We start from the raw sequence: 17,301 nt of genomic DNA on the forward strand, positions 1-17,301 counted from the left end.
TGTGGAGGGAGGTCTGCTTGTCTGCGCAGGTGGTGATCCACAGGTGTAGTTCCTTGGCTGCAGAGTTGGCGTCAGTAGAGGCGGGAGAGGACTTGTGGTTGAGGGTGGAGTTGAGGTGCTCCTCAGTGACCTTGCTCCAGTTTCTTCGCAGTGGGCGTGGCGTGCATTTGTGAGCGGTGGCATTGTTGAAAGAGAAGTGTACGCAGTGGTAGTCCATCCAGAGGTGCTGCGTGGTGTGGCTGAAGTGGATGTTGTTCTCTCCTGTGAAAATGGGGTCGAGGGTGTGTCCTGCCTTGTGGGTAGGGGTGGTGATGAGCTGTTTCAGTCCGATGTTGGCGAGGTTGTCCAGGAGGGCGGTGGATTTGGGGGTCGCTGAGGTTGTCGAGATGGAAGTTCAGGTCTGACGAGTATGTAGTCCGTGGAGGCGATGGCGTGGGGCACGATGAGGTTGGCGATGGTAGTGGTGAATGAAGTTCGAGGTCCGAGGGGTCTGTAGGCTTGGGTGCCGCGTAGCGTCGTTATGGGGCTGGTCTGGAAGTGGAGGTGTTCGGTGGTGGAAGGGGAGTCGCTCGTGCTGGAGATATGAGGGAGCTCTTGTGTGCGATGGAGAGTCCTCCTCCTGGCGGTAGGGCAGCCCTTCCTCTGGATCTTGTATCCATGTGGGATGGTGGTGGCGATGACGGGGGCGGAGAGGCGTTGGGTCCAGGTTTCCGTGAAGACGGCGACGTCTGGCGAGAGGGTGTCGAGGACGTCCCAGATCTCAACAGCATGTCTGTGCAGGGAGCGCACAATGAGGATGCACCTCAGGGCTTCGGGGGTGCTGGCTTCCAGCATGGGTACGTGGCCGTACGGGTGCGGAGGATGGTGAAGGATTGTCGGCAGTGTCGGTACGAGAACTGCCCGTGGGTGGGGTAAGGCATAGCCAGCTGGCAGTTGCTGTTCCTTCCAGGTTTGAGTGCAAGGAGGGCAGCAGTGTCGTAGCGGTGAGTCGCCAGAAAACCTGGGTCTCTGGAGGAAGCGGGGTCAGGCACAGACGGGCTTGCCTTTGGCGCGGCCGCCATTAAATAGGGAAGGGGGAGGGAGACGCAGCTGGGAGGCGGGAACTGGCAGGAGGGGACACGGGGGCAGAAGCTGCAGGAAAAAGCGGCTAAACACGTACGGAGGACACAACAACGGCACAGGTACAATAAAAATTGTACAAAATAAGCAAAATCAACAGAATAAAGATATGACAATTACAGGCACAAATAACAGACCCACAAAAGACAGAAAAACGGGCATAAACACAAGACAGACAACAGCGGGCCAGCAGAAAAGCAAGGCTCTACCACTGAACCACCAGGGATGAGGCGCAGGCAGGAGCCTGCGGGTGGAGGAGGGCCTCGAACACCTACCAGCTCAGAGGTGATGGGGTCAGCTGCACAACAGCGGAGCTGCTGGGGCGGAGGGCAGAGTCCCTAACCAGGAAGGCCTTTAAGGTCAGGACCTCATCTTTACAAGATTCAAAGTGAGCCACTGGTCCTCCCCCACCAGAGGCCAAGTATGAAACGTGGTCAATGAGCAGTTTCCTGAATGACTTAGTTATGGGCTCTAGTTTGACCTCAGGCTCTTAAAAAAGGCAGTTCTCCTTGGTCAGAAAAATTGCAGTGTCTGGAATACAGCAAACACTAAGACTCTGACCTTTGTTTTTTTTTAGTGCCCTCTAGGTGCCACCAAAAAATCCTGATGGGAGTCCTGACATTGTAAGTGCTGATATCGTGTCCGTTTCTTACACCTGGGAGACCGCTTGGCTATTTGGAGCTATACCTTTCCAAATCACCAATTTTTTTTATACCCTAGAGTGTAAAGTCTACCATCGAGGCATCAGTGTTTCACATTACAATGGGCAAGTTGCGAAGTTCTTTTGCTCATTGCAAGAGAAATAAAAAAAATAGAACAATTTAAAAGCATCTGAACCACTGATCGTGACTCAGAGCGTGTTGTGGCACATGGATGTAGGAAACAAAAAGGCTGAAGGGATCAAACCCCACAGCACCATTTAAGTACACAGTTTAGCCATATCAGAATTGTGTGATGCCTGGATAACACTATGGAACCAAATGAATCCACCCAGAAGCAGAAATATTTCAATGAAAGAAATGCAGGGGGCATTCTATCCATTAGAATCTAATTCACAATCACAGAAGTTATGTTGATAATAAATTAGTAAAGGAGTATGGCAATGCAACTCTAACAAACCTTTATTCTTAACATAGAATGGGTGGTCTAATCGGCACTGGACTGTAAGAAAGTTATCTTCTGTTGTTCCTGGATCAAATGTTAGCTTTAACATGGATTCACCAAATGAAATACTTTCTTCGTACGACATCAACTTCAGACCATCACAGCCATATCCCTGAAAATGGACATGATAAAGAGAAAGTTAGCTATATTGTTGCTCACGCAAGTCAGTGCAAATTTAGTTTCTTATAAACAGAACTTATACTACTTATCAAACAGACCCAATACCAAAGTCCCAAGTGACCAAAAGAAATAAGCTACAACCTTAGTATCTTTAATAAGACTCAAATGCTTAAATCATTTCCAGTAGTCAAGCTGAGAGGGACTCGCAATTCTGTATTTAGGAGTAAACCTTCTTAACATGTTTGCAGGCGAACTATTTAGGACCATATTCACGTCATTGAAATTAACCCAACTTCAAAGAATTAAGTACATGTGCTCAGCATTCCATTCATACTATAACCCAGCTCAGATTTCTATAGTGCATCTGTGTAAGGATGGCCAGTAGAAGTGGGCATCAATAATGGGCGAGGATAGAGGGCCCAATGTGGTTAAAAAAAAGAAAAAAGCACCAATGTTGTAGGACTGTCGGAGTGACTAATTTCTTCTGAAGCATTGATTCATACAGAGTGCCATGCCTAAATCAGAATAGTAAGCAGCATACATTGCCTACGTCTCTTACAAAAAGAGAAAGTTAACAAAAGTGAATCGTAGAGGAGACCCAAATAATAGCATTTCATTTCAGGCTAAGGGAGAATCTACACGAAAACAATATGCAGACCTTCAAGCAGCTATGGGTGGTTGCGATCTGAGTCACAGAGCTTTAATGTATACTTCAACGTAAACAATGATTCACTCATCAGGAGAAGGTGCCACACAAGTGTTAGCAAACCATTCCATCTTCATATAGGGTCAGCAATGTGACAAACATGTACCCTGGCGTGCAGAACCCCAATGCGCTCACTGCCACTTAAATGCGCCTTTCTAATCAATTAATAAACGTTCACTGAATTATTAAACTTTCACTGCCACTTAAATGCGCTCACTGACACTAATGCGCTCACTGACACTTAAATGCGCCTTTTAATCAATAAATAAACATTAATTAATAAACGTTCACTGACACGAGTCGTGGAAACAATAAACGTTCACTGACACTGAATTCTATGTCAGGACTGGAGGCGAGGATTATCCCTTCTTTCTTCACTTTATTCATACAGCAGCGTTGAAAGAAAACTAACAAAGACTACGTTTCCCATGAACCATAGGGGAAAAAAGCGGTCATTCACAATGTGTTAACAACCAATCACAAGTAAGAGACAACGTCCAATCAGGGCCTCTCAGGATTCATATAGTCCTTTGTTAGTGTCATGTCGCCCTCTTTCTTCGCTGCTGCGCAGCCAGTTAAGTCTCCTCAGATTCTTGTTCTGTTTTAGGGGGCTTTGTTTAGTCTAATTTTCAATATTTCTTTTCATATTTGCAGCGCGTTTGGTTTTTCAAGCAGAGCTGCCGCTTATTGCGAACGCCGCAATTGTGTTGTCAGTTGTGAAGATTTAGGAGTTCTCTCGTTTATTCTTTGATGTGACGCGCTGTTATTCTAGACTTGAGCACTTATTGCGTGTGTGGTTTTTCCGTTTCGCCGCGGGAGTGATGGCTCTTACTCCTACGCGGTAATTTGGCTGGTGTGCGTCTCCGAACCTCCCGCCGCCTGGGGGCGCAGGAGGCTGAGGCAAGCACGGCGTTTCCAACCATCTGTCAGAGACGCACGCGCGTTTGTTTCATTCAGGGGCTCTGGTGCTGGTGGAGAACGCCGGTAACGGTCTGTAGCGGGCTCGCGAGCGGTACGTTATCGTTCGCGGCCGTTTGCTTTGATTTACGCTCGTTTTCCCTGCTTGAATTGCAGAATAGGGATTCGAGTCCAGTATTGCTGTGAAAGCGCTGACGCCTCCTTGGGAGGTCTGGTACCGGCCATTAGGCCTTTCTGTTTAAGGGGACATTGACAGCCCAGTTTTCACTACTGTTATTTAAATTTGATTTTACCAGCTGTCGTCCCCTTAGGGTCAGTCACCCTATAGAATTGTGGGTTCTGCCACGCAAGAAATTAAAAGCGGACACCCAGCTCTTGTTAACGTTTTGCTGTTGTGGCACAACAAATTTTAAACTCTCCTTCACCCGTAATGAAGTATTACGATGATTACCATGAGGAGGAAGAGGACCCCTTAGCGGATATGCTATGGGGTGATGCGTTTTACGAGGCTGTTGATACCTCTATCTATAGGGCAGTGGACCAAGCCATTTCCCCTTTAGAGGACAGGCTTACACGAAAATTAGAACAGGCATTTTTGCACCTGGAGCGTAGATCTGCTCCTCAACCTGCCCCGTCTTCTAGTTCTCAGGATAACCCTGGCCCGCCCCCTCCTAAACGCCCATGTGCACAGGGAATAGATGTGGACGCTTTTGAGCGCCTTAAGCAGGCTTTTATGGCTAGCCAACCTGTTATAGGTGCGGGGGACTCCCTGCCTCCAGCTCCTGCTCTTTCCCCAGAGCCAGGTCCTTCAGGGGACCCCGATTCAAGCCCATCCCGACCTTGGCTTCCGTCCCGACCATCCCAGGTCCTTCAGGTTCCTTCAGTCCCCTCTGACTCGCAACCTCCACGACGCCTTCAGACATGTTAGACCCTAACGATATTGTACATCCACGGTCTTCGGACTGGTCCCCTGCTGAGAAAGTCGCGACGTATGTCGCAGAACATATCAGACGTCCGCTGAAGAAAGAAGCTCGCAATTGTCTTCGAGCTGAATGTCCCCGCCCTTTCCTAGAGGGAAAAGTGGCACTTACCCCAGAGATTGACCCTAGAATGTCCATGTTTTTGCAAAAGTTTATTAGGGATCCCAAAAAGGGCATTGATAGATCTTGGAGAGCATGCCAAGATAAACTCTTGGACGTCCTCGGGCCCGCCACTAAAATCCTGGACATGGCTGAAGAAGCCAAAGCTTCGGGCTCTATGATTTCACCCGAGACGCTATCCGGCTGGGCTCAGCGGGTAGTGACATTTTTGGGCAATGACAACTGCGCCCTGTCCACCAAACGGCGTAGGTCCCTCCTTATTAAAATTGAACCGAAACTCGGAGATCTGGCAGATTCAGAGGCGGGTGCCATTGCCCAAGGGGGACTGTTTAAAGAGCTAGGTAAATTTGTCAATACTTTTACCTCATTAGACACGGCCCAATCCACTATCAAAAAAGTGTTCCCCCATGTTTTTCGAGGGGCCGTTCGAGGGAGGGGCCGTTCGACCGGTCGGCATAATCACCAAACAACCAAAGAGGCCCTGCACAGTACCAAGATCAGTCCAAATTTGGGAATTTTTACCCCACAAGAGGACGCCGAGGCAAAGGCAGAGGATTCAGGGAAGGAGCGTCTAACGCAAACTCTGGTGAGTGTTCTCCCTTCTTCCCCACAAAACATAGGGGGGCGGCTGGCCAGTTGTTACGAGGCATGGTTATCTATCACACGCGACGCCTGGGTACTTCAGACGGTGAGGGGATTCCATATAGAATTCTTCGGGAACCCAGTACAACAGGTTCCTCCATGACCCATTCAGTTTTCAATTCACGACGCAAATCTGGTGGACGAGGAAGTGGCTTCCCTTCTTCTCAAAGGCGCCATCTCGCTTACATCACCACATCCGCGCGGGTTTCTCAGGAACATCTTTTTGGTCGACAAGACCGATGGAGGCAAGCGCCCGGTCATAAATCTAAGCAAGTTCAACTGGTGGTTAGTTTACCGCCATTTCAAGATGGAGGGCATTCACCTCCTTCGAGATGTCCTCCGCCCTCAAGATTGGATGGTCCGTTTGGACCTGAAGGACGCTTATCTGGTGGTCCCAATTTTTCTGCCGCATCGCCGGTTTCTTCAGTTTGCCTGGCGTCATCAGGTTTACGAATTCAATGCTCTCCCTTTCGGGCTCTCTTCAGCACCCATGTGCTTTACCAAGGTGCTCAAGCCGGTGGTGGAGTTCCTAAGGGTTCGAGGTGTAAGATTGATCGTTTATCTAGACGACCTTCTCTTGATGGCGTCCTGTCCACGTCTTTTAATGGATCAGCTTCAGATGACAGTGACTACTTCAGGATCTAGGTTTTGTGATCAATGGGAAAAAATCCCTCCTTCAACCGGCTCAGTCCCTTACCTTCTTGGGGTTCGTCATCAACTCCACCTCCTCCACTCTAAGTTTGTCAACCAGAAAGCTTGCAAAGATTCGCCACGAGTTGCGAGGAGTTCTGGCCAAACAGCGAGTGTCTCTTCGCCAGCTGGTTCGAGTGGTAGGGCTCCTGTCAGCTTCGATTCAGGCTATCTTTCTAGGCCCGCTCCACTACAGGGCCCTTCAGCGCCTCAAGGCGTATTTTCTTAGGAAAGGGTATCCATACTCCCACAAGGTCAACTTGTCCGACGAAGCTCGGGACGAGATCCAATGGTGGTTAACACACATGGAGGCATGGAACGGAAGAGCAATCTTCGGTTCCGTTCCAGATTTGGTTATCGAATCGGACGCCAGCAGACTCGGTTGGGGCGCGCGTTGTGGAGACCTTTCCACGAGGGGCTTGTGGTCTCCCGAAGAACAGAGATTACATATAAACTGTCTCGAGCTTCTGGCGGGCTCATTTGCCGTGAGATGCTGGACGAGAGATTCAGTGCAGTCGTGTGTAGTCCTCAAAATGGACAATGTTTCGGCAGTCCGTTACATCAACCATCTAGGAGGCACCAAGTCAAAGGCTCTCTCGGACCTAGCAGCTAGTTTCTGGCAATATTGCCTGGACAGTCATATGTCGGTCACGGCAGAGTATCTGCCGGGCCGCGACAATGTGGAGGCAGATTTCCACTCACGCCACTTCCGGGATTCCAGCCTTTGGAAGCTGGACGACTTGGTCTTTGCGTCCCTCAATGACCTTTGGGGTCCGTTTACGGTGGATCTGTTTCCGTCCCGACTAGATAATCAACTCCCGAGGTTTTTCAGTTGGAGGCCCGATCCCCGGGCAGCGGCCACAGATGCGTTTCTCCAAGATTGGAGCAAAGAACGGGGCTATGCGTTCCCTCCTTTCACGATGATCACCCGGTCAACAGCTCAAGTCTGCAGGCAGCAAGCGGAATTATTCCTAAACACCCCACTTTGGAGGTCTCAAGTGTGGTTTCCAGTTCTTCTGGAACTTTCATGGGATTTTCCAATCCTACTCCCCCGGTTTCCGGATCTTCTCAAGGATCCGAATGGCACTCCTCATCCTCTAGTATCCACGAACTCGCTGTAGCTCATAGCGTTGAGGATTTCAGGGGTAGATGGCAAACCACGGGCCTTTCGCGAGCGGCTGAGGCGCTCATCTCCAAAGCCTGGGCGGACAGTACGGTTAAACGATACAAGTCCGCGTGGGGCAGATGGTCCCGTTGGTGTTTGCGAAGGGGTCTCGATCACTTGGTCGCTAACGTGGTCCACGTCGTGGATTTCTTGGCGTGACTTGCGTCAGACAGAATGGCCTATCGGTCTATTAACACTTTCAGGTCGGTCATTTCCTCTGGCCATGTCCCGGTGTGTGGGGGAACACCCTTTGGTTTGCAGACTCTTAAGAGGTATTTGTCTCTCTTTACCGCCGGAGCCGCAGTATTCGGCTTTATGGGATGTTAATCAGGTCTTGAATCTTTTCCTTTCATGGCAACCTAATAGGTTTCTATCCTGTAAGGAGTTGTCAGCTAAACTCGCAATGCTCCTGTGCCTGGTGTTTTGCCGGCGGGTCTCTGATGTGCGGGCACTAGATATCTCTAGTCGCATGGATCGATGGGGTGACGTTTACCCTTTTAGGCCGTACTAAGTGCCACACGAGAGTCATCTCTTATCCCGAATTTTTGGATTCTCCGAAGCTTTGCGTGGTTCGCTGCCTCAAAGCATATGAGGAAATGACAGACTAGTACCGTCCTCCGGGAGAACGTCAGCTTTTCATTGCGTTCCGGAAACCCTTTAGGGCGGTTTCCTCACCCACCATTGCCAGATGGGTTCACTGGGTGATGCAAGAAGCGGGCATTAGCCTCAGACACTTTGGTGTGCATTCTTCAAGAGGAGCTATGGCATCTAAGGTGTTTGGTCTGGGTGCTCGCTTGGAGGATATCCTCAATGCGGCGGACTGGTCCTCAGATTCCACCTTCAAGCGTTCTTACTTCAAGCCAATTCTAAATATGGCTCATCTGGTTGTGGGCAAGCTTTAAACAAGCATAATCCTCGCCTCCAGTCCTGACATAGAATGAAAAATTTCCTAGCTATCGTAACGGAAAGTTTCAATGCTATTAAGGACTCGGAGGCGAGGATTATCCCACCCTATGCTCTTGGAAGAGATCCTTCCCCGTATGGAAGTAGGTATGTTTCTCTTCTCTTCATTCCTATGTTGGAAGATGTTGTGGGTTGATGTTCTCATTAATTGATGGAAATGATTTACTATAATGTATTCTTTCCTGAAATAATGATACCTAGGGTGGTAGTTTCCTCTGGTAATGCTTCCTTGTTTGTTGGAAGTTCGGATACCCACAAACAGAATTCCTGAAGACGATACTTTGGCTGTCTTCGTGCTCCGAAAGATGAGGACAGGACACTAACAAAGGACTATATGGATCCTGAGAGGCCCTGATTGGACGTTGTCTCTTTCTTGTGATTGGTTGTTAACACATTGTGAATGACTACTTTTTTTCCCTATGGTTCATGGGAAACGTAGTCTGTGTTAGTTTTCTTTCAAAGCTGCTGTATGAATAAAGTGAAGAAAGAAGGCATAATCCTCGCCTCCGAGTCCTTAATAGAATTGAAACTTTCCGTTACGATAGATAGGAAATTTTTCATTAATAAACGTTCATTGAAATGCGTTGTGGAAAAAGCATGCATGCAAAACACTGTTCAAATGCGTTGTGGAAACCCGCCATGCGTTGTGGAAACCCGCCATGCGATGTAACAGCATGCGCGATGTAAAAGCATGCATTGTAAAGGTTGTCGCGATGTAAAATGTGTGTTGTAATGCACCCGCGATGTTATCTCATCGTTGTAATGGGTGTTCGCCCCCACAACTAGACAACCTTCTACAAAAATGCAGAGACATAACTTCAGCGCGACCTCGGTCTAAACATGGTTGCGATCCCAGTTTTCCTACATTAAGTCCAACCTGTTTTTTCCTCAGCCCACAGAAACCATGCAAGTAGTTGTACTGAGAGGACAACTGACCAGTGATGAGAAAGATAATTTGAATTTTCTATTGTGATGGATGAGACAATTACATGGATCAATGTTCTTAGTCAAGTAATAAAAAACACAAGTCAATGAAGTAAAGATTATGTTTCAGTATTGCAGATTGGTCCTCTATATCTTCCTACACACCATAGCTTGCCTCAACACATTCTTCCTTCCAGTTATATCAGCCCACGCTATGATTGGTTCTGTTGTGTTTGAAGCTTGTGAATTCCAGAGTTCTGGTTAAATATATGGATCAATACTGTGCTCAAAAGCGTGCAATGCCTATAATAAGCAAGTCCCAGTCTAGACCTATATGCTTTGTAGATGGTTATTTAATACCTTTCAGCCCCAACACTGACAAACCCATCGCCATGTGTAGAAAAATAAAGGAACACAAAGAATCTCATTTTTGGTATCACAGATGCCCCTTAATTTAAAGCGGTTTTGGATACCGCATCATAATCCCAATATTGGCTGGAAAAAGAGAAAAATGTATTTCCAAACGTCCATAGCTCCAGCAAAACCCTCTACCGCTTCTTGCTACCAGTTTATTAAAGACTATTTAGACGTTTTTATTCCTCTACATGAAACACTGCCAGGCCCCTGGAAATTTGATACTTGTACATATCTGGCCTCTGATGGTGCAATTCCCAATGGGAAAATGTGTTTGTCATCTCCAAAGGAAGACTTCAAAAAAACAACAATGCTATCCTATGCAAGAGGTCCATGTGACTATTGTGTCCCTAGCCAAAGTGCCTTTGTTCCCCATACAGAAAAACCCAGGTGACTTACACCTTTGAATAGACTATGTGAATTGAACAAACAAAAAAAAACACATTAAAAAAGTAAATCAAGACCAAGACAGGGTCCCACAATCTCACTTGAGGTAATGGGGTTGACTTTATCCTAGAGGGATTTTTGGCTTTTACACCTAAATACATGCTAGGTACACTTAGGTACATCTAGTTAGGGCCGCATCGTAGGAATACGCATTTTACTAATGTCATGTATTTTAGACATCTACCATCCTTTTAATCTGTTAGTGCTTATAATCATTTATATCCGTTACTGCATAGTGGTTGTTTCAGCACACCTATTTTACACTAGAATGACGCTGGTTCAATAAATGCTTATTGAAAAAAGTCCCCACCATTTATTCTGTGTATCTCTGAGACAAAGTGAGCACGAGTGACTGAGTGAAAAGTAGTACACTGTTTCCACGATCCTGAGGGATCAGGGTTGTCATGTTCGATAGTTGCCAAGTACTATCCTCTCTTTGGTAAGAGGGGTTTCTAGTGGCACTGTGAGCCTGCTGGTATCCAGGCTAACATACCCGGTAGGGGTGCCTGAAATCAGTCCGGACACTAATCCTAAAGTGTATGTTGTCTAAACCCGCAGATCTTATATAGGTTTATAGGAACAACACGACATCTGTCTCCGTGCCAGGACCAAAGCAAGGTCCACAAATCTGCATTCTAGATTTCTAGCCTTGGGTCTGGGCAACAGGCCTAAAAGGCCTGCTGTGCAGGGGATCGTGCGAGCCAGCACTCTATTAATCATGGCTATTTTTGTGTTCCAAAAGCCTTGCAACCTCGGGCAACCTCACACCATGTGGGCAAACCCTACATCTGGCTCTATGCATTTAGGACAGTATTGGTTATTCCCCCATACATGACTTGTAATCTGTGAGGGGTCAGGTAGGTCATGTGTAAATAGTTACATTGGATGAGTTTGAATTTGGTGTTTCTAGATACCCGCATCGGGCTCCCCAGAACTCTCCTCCAATCTCTGTCCACTAAGTCTCTAGCTAGAAGTGATCCCCACCTTTCTCGTATCCGATCCAATGGCTTTGTGACCATCCCTAACTGTGCTCTATATAGGCATTTCACCAGATGGCGAGCCGCCCCTAGGGTCACCAGTACCTGGAGAACACCATGGGTCTCCGGTTCCAGACGTCCTCCTGACCATAGATCTCCAGATAGTCTCACCATGGCATGGTAGCTTAGGAACTAGCTGTGGGGTAGGTCGTACTGGGACAGGAAACCATCCAGTGGAATGAGCTCCCCTTGTTGAAAACTGTAACTCACTGGGATGATACCGGCTGATGTCCGGAGCCCTACCAAAGAGAGGAGAGGAGTTGGCCTAACTGCTAGGGCGGTCGACCTCGAATCTGGGGAACTGGGTTCGAGTCTCTGCAAGGACGCTGACCATCCTGTGATTCTGGGCAAATCACTTAATCGCCCTGTGCCTAACAAAAATGAATGTCTCCTCATGTAATGCAACTGGTGCTATGTAAAGCGCTCCGATACCAGATTCGGGTTAAGTTCACGCTATATAAATCTCTGTAAAATAAATAAATAAATAAACTAAATCCTCTGCTTCCAATACTGCATCTCACAGACCAAGTGAGAGTGAGCTGCCTACATCTCCTAATGTTAGGATTAGGGCTGTAGAAAAACAGAAGACACCATTTCAGACCAAATAAGAACTGAGTATAGAGTAATGTCTTTCAGTCTCTGCAATGCTCCAACAGCGTTGCACCATTTTATTAATGACAGCCTCCTAGTAGTTGGGATCCTCTTGGTAGTCGACCTGGACAACATACCTGTATACTCTCACATATTAAACACACGCAAGGGTTTCTCCAAAGGTTATGTAAACATCGTCTGCACGCTAAAGTACTGTGTGCACTTCTAACTCGCAAGAGGCATTTGAAGGTCTAATTACTTTTTTTTATTCTTGGTCACAGTTTCTTCAAATGTAAACATTTATGCATGGTTATGTAGGTTCTCTTTAACCCCTTGTGTGCCCCGCCCTTTCCACGCCCTGTGCCGGGAGTTTCATTAGCGGGCGGGGCTCATGACGAGATAGTCTCGTCATGGGCACAGCCCAACCGCGGCCCATGACGAGACCATCTCGTCATGGGCACTCAAGGGGTTAATGTTTACCTTGGTGAGTCACCCCTCAGGACACTGGTTCTCCTACCCAAGTGTCTTCTATACCACGTTTATACGCTTGCTCTAAACTTTGACCTGTGTCTCTCTGGTTTTGCCAATAGATATTGGCTCTTCTATAGTCTGTCAATCCCTAAATGCAACCAAACAAAAGCAAAAAATATGGTAATTCATTTTGCAGAATCCCAGCTATGTTCTAACAAAGCTCTACCATTAAACAAAGGAACCTGGTGCTCTGCTACATTTCCCCAACACTTCTGGATGTCGCTATCATACATAAGGGGACTACATATTCCCAAGCAACAGGGTTTCTGAGCGCTTCCCCTTCAGCCTGAGCGGCTTGTACTCCACTTCTTCCTAGGCTGAAGGAGAGGGCTTATTCTTGCTGCAAAGCATCTGCAAGGGAGTACTGCAAAAGCATTGCATCTTAGCAACTACAGGTCTACTAGGACCAACGAAGAAAGGTGCTTTATTGTAGCACTGCATCTCTCCTGACTTCGCAGCTGCACCACAAGCCTTGCAACACCTTCTCCATGCATCACCGACTACCCTCCCTGGGAAAGCAGAAGGGCAAACGTTCTAGTATATCTTACCAAAACGAAGTGTGATTTTCACATGGAACAGGTACAATTTCAATTTGCTACCAAAGTGAACACAACTAAAACCAAGAAAGGTACTGCAATGTAGCTGTATTTATGGGCTCAAATGGAGGAGTTTAGACAGAACCGGATTGAGAGGAGGAGGTCTTGCTGGAGAAAAAGTCTTAGCCTTTCCGTCAAAACTTTTATTATAAGAAACACGAAGAAAGACCATTAGGAAGTTCCTTTTGGGTAGGCCATGATGGCGGTAAGATGGACTTTTACTGAAGAGTAATGAAATCCTGAATGGACCAAGAGAAGCAGATGAGGAATGATTACATTATTCTGTCAGGAAACTCGTTCATAGTGATTGTTTATTCACCAGATTACAAATCTCTTCCATTTAAATGCTTAAAAACTCCTGGTACAAGGAGATTTAGCCTATTTAAGAATTGTCATGCAGTCTGGCTGTAAAATTCAGATATTCGTATTGAATGACCTCAGGGGCCATGCTCCCAAATTCAAGGACTGTATGTTTGCACCACTGCTGGGCCTAGTGGCAGGACCAACCTCGGGCCATAGCTGGCCTTGGAGGTCTACCAGCTCCAATGGTCCAAGTGGTTCCTCCACAGGGTCCTCTATTGGAATAATCATTTGAGGGACTGAAGCAGTCAATGGTGTCTCTGCAGGAAGTAGTCCAAGATGTCCTTTTGAAGTGACAGAGAAAATAGAGAATGAGGAATGCCTAGATGCTGCTCTTCTTCACAACTATATACTCAATAGCACAGACAGCAGCCTTTAAGTCAACAGATTGTATCCTAATGGCGTTGACAGCTCCACCTTGGAATGTTTTGATGCTGAAGGACATGTCAGAAAAAGCCTTGACGTCAATGATGAGGAAGTTGATCGTGGTAGTGCCTGAGGTCAAGTGCTCAGCATCGGAGGTCTTGGTGTAGATGTAGGATGCGCAGTTGAACAGGTCTGTGCTGATCCTTGTCTTTAAGTTGACTGGTGCTCCAAGCGAGGCAGGAGTCTCTGGAATGGTGGTGATGGTATTTTCTTAGTTTTCTCAATCTTCCCCTGTGGGACGCATTTTGAAGAGTTGAGAGACTCCGAGGGAACATGCTCATGGTCTTCCTTTCTTTGCTGTTCCCTCCTTTCTTCTGCTGTCCAACATTTTCCAGCTTTCCTACAAGGTGAATCCTCTGGCAATCTTTCAGGACTTTCATCTTTTGGCAACATTTGCATTCCTTAACAGTATGTGTAGAGTGCAGACAGACCACACATACTAAATAAGGTTCAGAGGCAGCATTTTATCTCACAGGAAGGACAAAATGTTGTGGCATTTTGTGTGGAAAAAAATCCTTTTAAAGGTGAAAAATGAAGAAAACATGCTCACATCTGTTTAAAACCTCTAATGAAATTAACTCCTCTGACTTGGGTGAAATCGACAAAAGGGTAGCTGGGCTACCCTCTGCAGGGGTCATCGGATGCGATAAGTTATCTTGGAGTCCGGTTGCATATTGACTCTGCTTTGGTATTCAGGGAAAAGTATGGCAGGCTAATCACTATACTAGAGGAAGACGTTGAAAGATGTATTCGACTACCTCCGTCGCTTCTGGGATGCATATCTCTTACGAAGATGGTAGTAGAGCCTAGATTTTTGTTGCTATTCTTAAACATTCCCATTGTGCTGCCTATGCATATTTTTAAGACCATCCGCACGCTTCTTAGAAGGCTGGCCTGGGCCAGAAAACAACCGAGGGTCAGTTAGAATATTTTAACACTCCCATACTCTATGGGGGGTCTGGGTGCTCCAGATCTGGAGCTTTACTACAGGACAGCCCAGAGCTCCCATGCCTACCCCTGGATACACGAGGAAATGTGCCCTCCGCATTTATTTATAGAAAAGGTGGCAGTGGCGGCTGAGCTACTGCCTTAAATGTTGTTTTGGGCACCTATAAGAAGGACAGGAGTCCTGGACTCGGTAAACTCATTGGTACACGCTTGGCATAATTTGTTGAAAAGACAGACGGGTGCCATCTTGTACTCCCCTCTAACCCCAATTAAGTGGTGTGATTGGATGCCAGCGAGCCGGGAGATAGGGGTGGTTCAGGCTCTCGTTTCCAAGCTGGAGAACCTGTTTGCAGTCGGTGAGGCCCAAAGCTGGGATGAGCTGGCTGTGGGTGCGGAATCTCCCACGACGCTAGTTCGCTTTCAGTTCCACAGAGTGAGACATGAGCTGAGTGAGTTGTTGGGTGCTGATTTGCTGGAAGCTCCTGAGCTGAGGGCTCTCTCCCATATATTTCACTGTAAAACTCCCAGAAAGATGGTTTCAATTATTTACAATATAACGCAAGACTTTAGGCGACACCACTGTTCGAAAGCTAGATTACAATGGCAAGCAGACCTAGGAGGAGCACTAGAAGACACTGTGGACATATTGTTGTGAGATCACTAAAAAAGTGTCACTGAATGACAGACTTTGATTAATCCATTTGAAGTTCTTCCAAAGAGTCTGTTATACACCAGAGTGGCTATTTAGATATGGGTTGCGCGACTCGGCAGCTTGTGAAAGGTGTGGAGTACTCCCTGCTGTTTTTTTGCATTTGGCCAGGACGTGCCCGTGTATAGCTAGGTACTGGGAGCAAATTTTTCAACATTGAGTGAAGTTTGTGGCCTGGAACTCACGTTAAATCAGATGATGGCATTATAGGGATAAACAGGTAAACTGCCTAAAGATGTACAAAAACTAATTGATATGGGCTTACTGGAAGCTATGTAAAGAAATGATATCAAGTGGGCACGGGGCCCGACTCCTACTCTCCCCGATTGGTCCAAGGACATGATATATTGCAACACGCAATCAGAACTGTACAGTGAGCAGCTACCACCACTGAACCGCCCTAAGGGTTTCGGGGGACTGTTCCAGCAGTACTTGGTGGGAAAAGAAACAGGGTAGGCGGAGGGGACAAGCGAAAAAGATAAGTAGCTTTCGGATTGACTCTGCTAACATAAGTGGTAATGTAATACCGGATAAAGCTTGTAAAACTATTTTACTAGATAACAAATCCTCTACTCCAGAAGTAGAATATTGCAAATTTAAAGGGGACGATGTGTCATCGGTAATATCATGTTTGTATGACGGAGGGGACTGTTCTACTCTAATTGGTATAGAACCTTGCACACTGTAATCCGCTCCTAAACACTTTATGTACTCTTATGCTGTTTCAATGAAAAACCATAATAAAAACAAAAAAGAAGTTAACTCCTCAGATCCAGACATAGCAAGCAAAAAAGAAAGAACTGCAGGTGTGAGGGGAAACTGACAGTACAGAGCTTGCTGGGGAATGTAAACTGTTGGCTCCTTAAAGAAGCAGTAGGTACTGTTACAGTTTCTGCACTTTTTCCTTCACTTTTATCTCTCAAATGTTTACAGGTTAATATTGTTAGTGCAGCACGTTTCCGTCAGCTATGTGTAGCAATGTGGTCGCAGTACTATATAAAACAAAGATGTTCCAATAGAAAAATGTAGCAAAATGTTGACCTGTCTTACTAAAGATAGAGGTATCACCAAACTGTGGAATATTGAGGTGCCTTCCTCCATCTACAGTCATGAAAGAAGAGTTCAGGGGTCCCTGCACATGGGCTGGGATAATATACGTTTATGATTATCAGTGAAGCCCCTACGAGACAGAAGAAATGGTTCCTTATTTGTAGTCCTGGGTCTGCATCTTGGAAATCTTCATTGAGGTCAGACATTAGAACAATTCCCCACTGTGTGCAATGATCCTGCAAAGCTTCAAATTCAAGGTTTGTCCACATAGTTAAATACAAAGGGTGCCATTGTCCATACAAGATGCAAAAGGCTTTAGAAAAGGCTAGCCAAGGCACGATTTGCATCGAAATATAGACTGCTGTAGATTTAAAATAATCCTTGTAAACCTCATTGCATTATTGAAATGCAAAACAGGCAAAATCAGTCTGTCATTCAGGGGAAAGGAGCAGCTAGATAGGCTTTCAGTATTAACAAGTTGAAAATTGACTGCTGTCCTTTTAACTGTCCAGGAGCTTCCACTATGCATGATTAACTGTACTGGCAGTTGCCTCTCTCCTTACAGTGAGAACTTAGAGGAATATTGCTTTTAGAGTTTATTTACAGACTTTGTTATGCCAAAGATAACCCACTTGGGAGGTTGAATAGTCCTTTCTGACTTCAATCAAGATTCCTACGATG

General features: G+C 46.4%; 1 protein-coding gene across 4 annotated transcripts in view; it reads right to left on the bottom strand.

Annotated features, from left to right (window-relative positions):
* The window catches only part of HBP1 (HMG-box transcription factor 1), a 425,155-nt gene that overhangs the window by 145,854 nt on the left and 262,000 nt on the right, over positions 1–17,301 (bottom strand). For all 4 annotated transcript variants that reach the window (XM_085654131.1, XM_085654129.1, XM_085654130.1 and 1 more), the window contains one exon: positions 2,239–2,395. In XM_085654131.1, coding sequence (XP_085510257.1) covers positions 2,239–2,395 — 157 coding nt within the window. The remainder of the gene's footprint in view (positions 1–2,238; positions 2,396–17,301) is intronic.

The sequence above is a fragment of the Triturus cristatus genome, chromosome 4_1, assembly GCF_964204655.1.
Source record: "Triturus cristatus chromosome 4_1, aTriCri1.1, whole genome shotgun sequence".
NCBI lineage: Eukaryota > Metazoa > Chordata > Amphibia > Caudata > Salamandridae > Triturus > Triturus cristatus.